The sequence below is a fragment of the Trichoderma evansii genome, assembly GCF_050947405.1.
Source record: "Trichoderma evansii strain SZMC 28006 chromosome Unknown GGI43scaffold_97, whole genome shotgun sequence".
NCBI classification, from domain to species: domain Eukaryota; kingdom Fungi; phylum Ascomycota; class Sordariomycetes; order Hypocreales; family Hypocreaceae; genus Trichoderma; species Trichoderma evansii.
The window spans coordinates 1-5,199 of NW_028145109.1; the positions used below are offsets into that span (position 1 = coordinate 1).

Sequence of the window (5,199 nt, forward strand, 5' to 3'; positions counted from 1 at the left end):
AGAGACAGTAGAGACAGTAGAGACAGTAGAGACAGTAGAGACAGTAGAGACAGTAGAGACAGTAGAGACAGTAGAGACAGTAGAGACAGTAGAGATAGTAGAGATAGCAATGTTTTGTAATGTGATTCTGTATTATCGCAGTCTACAGATAAATAACTACACTAGAATAGCAAATGCTAGTTCTACGCCATGGCTACGCAGATATACCTATTTAAAAGTTTTACTGTCTTGTAATAGAGCACAAAAGTGTCCTCGTAAACATCCCAGATCGCCTTGCACAGCTAATCACAAAATCTCCCCGTCGAATAATGACACCAAATTGGACGCTCGTAGATACTTTGTCGACCATCAAGGATTGATCTTATTGAAAAGCGTTCTCCTTTGGTACCCAAGATTTCACAATTTGTCTCTCGTCATCCCAGATGAATTCCTTGAAATATCTTCGGGCAAAGGTGATTATCGCGGCCTTGATGGCAGGCACATCTTTTTCGCAGTCTCTCGGCGGGTTTGACAAGTCCTCCAGCTCAAGGCACAAAAAAACCGCTAATTTGAATGAGTCTCCCCTTTTCACGTAGTCTTGTAGGGGACTGTGTGCATCCGAGCTGCGCTCTAAATAATCCCCTATAGCTCGGGCAACATCGGGTGCAGTCTGTCCTGTTTGCATGGCGAGGAATTGCACCAGCCTCACCAGGGGCACGTCGCTTGAACTTGGGTCGCTCGGCAACTCCATGCCAGTGTTGAACACATCTTCAGCTAGCAGACGCTTATACACTGACAGCCAGCTTTCGCTCATGAAAAATCGCCATGCTTCTTTGGCTACATTACGAGGCGCAGGCTTGGATTCGCCAGACACGCGGGTGCCAGTGTGCGGAAGTTCCGTTGCTTCCTTTCTGATGTAGCTCGCATATGATGGTAGATAAACACCGTATCGGAGTCGAAATCGCATAGTAGTTAGTTTTTTCGAGCCTCAGACGAGCGGGTTCGTAGATCTCGTCCATGTAGATTCGGTGCTGTATCCTTGATAGGGTTTGTCTCATCTCCCGAACCATCTCAATCTCGTCGGCAAAGTCCGACTCTTCTACCTCCTCATCCCACCACTCGAGATTATCCCTTGCTATCTTTTCTGTTGCATGGCTAATCACCGTGCCGTCATCTCTCCTCTCCCTTACTAATTCTCTGAGATAACTCTTACCCTCCGCGATATATCTTTCCGCCAAGTTACCCCCAGATTCGTCCGGTTCAATATCAGAGTCATCTTCAGACTGACATCGCCTTTTGCGGGGATTTAACTCAAAATCCATGGCGTTGTATGTGATGGATACCAGAGAGTGGTGGTAATTGTGACTCAGATAGCACCGAGAAGACTGATACTGATGGCGGAGATAGCCCAGAAGATAGGTTCGGCGAATTATGGAAGAAAACAGTGAGGAAAGGCTCAAGTTAAAGGTGCGTTTTGTCGTGAGTGGTGATCTCGTCAGTCTGTTTGAGTTTGATGGAACTTGTTTCTCAATAAAGAGGGATTGTAGCCTGTTGAAGAAATCGTTGCTGGTACTTGCAAGTAGTGTAGATGTGATGTAGAAGAGAGGGCTGAATTGGAAAATTAGAGGCCACAATTGGTTATTAAATATGAGGAAAACAAGTCAACAAGAAATACCATAAACATGAGCCAAAAAATGCAGAAAGCTTATAATACGGTAGCGAAAGCCCAAGTGGCGCAAATAAATCTAGTAAATCTAGTATTTATTTATAGAACAAGTAAAAGCAGCCATTTACGAAAGCCTAGATATTTCAGCACATTATAATCACAAGGCTCAAACATTATTTTTTAACAAAGCACACAAGGCCAAAGTAAAAAAGAGATGTTAAACTAGAAAAAAAGAAAATTTCTGGCCGATAGAGCATGAGAAAACTCATGTCTAGACAGCTACGCCCACCTGGGTAACTCAAATTCGGTATCAAATTTCCTTGGCTTAACAAATGTCCCTTTACCAACAGCTGAGCGATACCATGAGCCACGCTACTCAATGGTTGTGTGACGTACTCGCGGATGCCTCTCACGGTCGTTGAGACCGCTGCCTTGATGTCCAGGTTCACTTTTCGCTCCGCGTTCGCGATACCTGACGGAGATGCCATGTTCTTTGTTTGCTGACTGCGCTTGGTTGGCTTGCTTCGGCGATTACGGCGCTTTTTCGCTGATTTTTTCACCTGAGGTGCGTGAGTCATCTGTTTAGCGTCGGGCATGGTGGTCTGTATGGCAGGTTCAGCGACCGATGCGATGGTTGCCATGGCAGGCTCAGCGACTCCAGTCGTGCCCGCAACCGATTCATCCACTGGCTGCGGTGGCTGCCGTGGGTTAGTGGCGTCCTTGAACTCGTACCGTACAGCTTTTACTTGGCGATTGTAGCTATTCATAAAAGCTTCCACTTTCCGGGTTCGCTTCTTTTGCTTGAACTTCTTACCAGAGTAACCTTTGCCTTGACCACCGTTGAGAAATATCTCACGCCGTATATTGTCCAGTTCGTCAAACTTCCAACAAATATAAATGTGAAAAGACCAGCTTCAAGGCAGTTCCCTCTAGCATGCTTTTCTTTGAAAAGTCCACATTCAATCTTTACAGTGCATCTTTTGCATAAATGCCCTGGTTGATAGCAGTGTGTGCAAAACATGTTCCATTCCTTTGTCTGAACCATGCTGTCCTTGTTTTGAGGTATTCAGCAAGTTCGAACATCGAGACACGTCCAAAGCGAGGGAACATGTCTTTTTGGCCAACCAGGATTGTGAAGATATGGGCCCGTGTAGTGGCCACGGCAAGTCCCTTGGCATCAGCAAGAAATCCTGGTTTATCCGAGCGAAAAGTAGATGTAATAGACGTAGTAGACGTAGTAGCCGTAATAAATATAGTGACCGTAGTAGACGTAGTAGATGTAGAAATAATAAGACTCCGCACTCCGACTTGTCTCAATGACAGCATCTCCGTTTTGAAGAAAATTTAGCAAGTCGCCCAAAGGAGTTCTTCCCAATTTGGAAAACATCGTATCCTGACCAACCACGACAGTGAGGATGTGCGCTCGCGTAGTGGCGACAGCCACTCGCTTATTGTCGTTCAGAAATCCCGGCTTGTCCGAACGAACCAGATCCCATATGACGACCTCTGCTTCAAAGCTCGGTGAGTCGTCAATGGTTCGAACGTCAAAGGTGTTACTGCCGATTTCATAAGGCGGTAACTCCTCCAGCATCTGCTCAATAAGACGCTTCTGCTGCCGATATCCTGTAATCAGGATCTTTCCCAGGGATGTGGAGGTACAGTACCATCCGATTTATCAACACGAGTCCTTTCCTATTCAATGAAGTGTTGCAGCGAGTACAGAGGAGCTCGGCGAATGAGGCTTGCAGCAAATTCGACAACAAACCGAGCGTTGGCCGCGTTGATAAAAGGCGTGCCGCTTGGCTCGCTAGAGCCGCCTTTGACATTGACAAAGACCATATTCGACTGCGGTTGGCTGCGCTGGTTGTAGCTTTGACCGCATGCGTCGAGCATCCATGGATGCATCACCCTCGTATGCAACGATCGACGAAACGCAAAAGTCAAGACGCCAAAGTAAAAGTACTCTTTTTCCTAGACAATCCCATCTCCATGGGCGACAACTGACTTGGAGGCAAAGTCACCTAACGAGTCTACCGCTTTGCATCCATAAAGAAGATGAATCGGAGAATATGCCTCTCCTTGTCGTTGAGCGCTTAGAGTTTGGCTCCCAAGGCGTTAGCAACGTATATGTAGTAGATGTAGTAGATGTAGTAGATGTGTCAGCTATGGTAGGTATAATAGCTGCTGTAGATGTGGTAGATGTGATTGATATGGTAGATATGATACGGGCGTCTCTGGAGGTAAAGGCCAATACGGAAGTATCGTGCATGTGCTTTCAAAACCAAAGTATACTATGTCGAAGTTCAGATCATTGATAAGAACTTTGCGAAAATTCAGGATTGACTTATGAACTCGGCGCATATGGGAGGCGGGACATTAATGTAACGATCCCAGAAATGAAGAAAGATGAACACAATCAACTGTCAAGGCCCAGTACTGCTGCGTATCTTCTTTCACAATGGTCATAGACCAAAGTCTTAGGATCGCTGATGAATAGGGTGGGGATCTTTGGAAAATTCGAGATGGCTAGCAGGGCCATTGCTTCAGTAAACCGTTCACTTCATCGACAGCAATAAACGTTGGTTCCCAGTCTTCATGATTGTACGGCCTTTGCAGAGCTACTGGCATTCCGACGATGATCTGAGTTTCTTCAATCACCTCTGAGAAAATCCGTCAAGCTTCCGCGTGACATATTTTGCGGTTCAGTGAATGGATTGCTGGATCTTCACGATATTCACGCCACGCTGTAACCATTATCGAATATGCTTCTGCTTTTCCCAGACTTTTCGTCACGCTGTTTCGGGTAATGAGAACCGATCAAGGGCAGGGTTGCGATCATTATAGATGCTCATCTTGAATTTATGGAGCCAAAATAGCACTCCTTTCACTCAGCGTTGATGCACTGTCGAGAGGTATCGATTCTGGCGGATTTGATGCAGGTGCCACAAAAATAGCAAGCCCAACATCAAAGGTATACACGCGCACCACGTTTGCGGAAGGCATTCGTTTATGGAGTCGGATATTTGCGTCATTGACCTGTGTGTTCTGCAGTGCCGCCTTTGCGATGCGTTTACGATTCTTGGTGACGACTTCAAGTCGTTTGGCCTCTATTTCGGCATTTGGATATTGCCGTCTGCTGCCATAAACGAAGGTGTGGCTCTTTCTGTGCCATTCTGAGTTCTTGATGCTGTGGACGTGAGAGCAAAGAGTAATGACTGGAGTTGTGGTATGCATAAAAAGAGGAGAGGGGGGGATATAAGGGAAAATAAAAGCCCGAACAAAAGACGTGAAAAATGAGTGGCCGCGAGTTATTCCGCGTCTCGTACGCGTGATGTGATTTGCCATTGCAAGCGGCAGCTGGCAGCTAACTGAATACATGCAGTATGAGATTAAGCTGTTGTGCAACCAGGCTTGGATATTTGCCTCTGGTGTGTGAATTGTTTAGTACCTGATACACCATTCTACTGCCTCTACTGCTTCTACTGCTTCTACTGCTTCTACTGCTTCTACTGCTTCTACTGCTTCTACTGCTTCTACTGCTTCTACTGCTTCTA

At 46.0% G+C, this 5,199-nt stretch overlaps 3 protein-coding genes across 3 annotated transcripts; all 3 read right to left on the reverse strand.

The window, feature by feature from the left end:
- Nucleotides 1-161: 161 nt before the first annotated feature.
- GGI43DRAFT_378036 (uncharacterized protein) lies at nt 162-1,178 on the reverse strand. The gene has a single exon (XM_083202638.1). It carries the CDS (start codon nt 944-946, stop codon nt 362-364), a length of 585 nt encoding a protein of 194 aa, XP_083054907.1. The 5' UTR covers nt 947-1,178; the 3' UTR covers nt 162-361.
- Nucleotides 1,179-1,712: 534 nt separating this feature from the next.
- On the reverse strand, nt 1,713-2,626 carry GGI43DRAFT_378034 (uncharacterized protein). The gene has a single exon (XM_083202637.1). The coding sequence runs from the start codon at nt 2,410-2,412 to the stop codon at nt 1,819-1,821; it is 594 nt and encodes a 197-aa protein (XP_083054908.1). The 5' UTR covers nt 2,413-2,626; the 3' UTR covers nt 1,713-1,818.
- Nucleotides 2,627-3,103: 477 nt separating this feature from the next.
- On the reverse strand, nt 3,104-3,484 carry GGI43DRAFT_426829 (uncharacterized protein; the record flags this gene model as incomplete). Its single annotated transcript, XM_083208729.1, has 2 exons — nt 3,104-3,227; nt 3,366-3,484. 2 exons carry the CDS (start codon nt 3,482-3,484, stop codon nt 3,104-3,106), a joined length of 243 nt encoding a protein of 80 aa, XP_083054909.1.
- Nucleotides 3,485-5,199: the final 1,715 nt, after the last annotated feature.

Bases quoted from the DNA above. Each gene is read 5' to 3' on its own strand.
- GGI43DRAFT_378036 (XM_083202638.1), bottom strand. From the start codon at position 946: ATGCGATTTCGACTCCGATACGGTGTTTATCTACCATCATATGCGAGC.
- GGI43DRAFT_378034 (XM_083202637.1), bottom strand. From the start codon at position 2,412: ATGAATAGCTACAATCGCCAAGTAAAAGCTGTACGGTACGAGTTCAAG.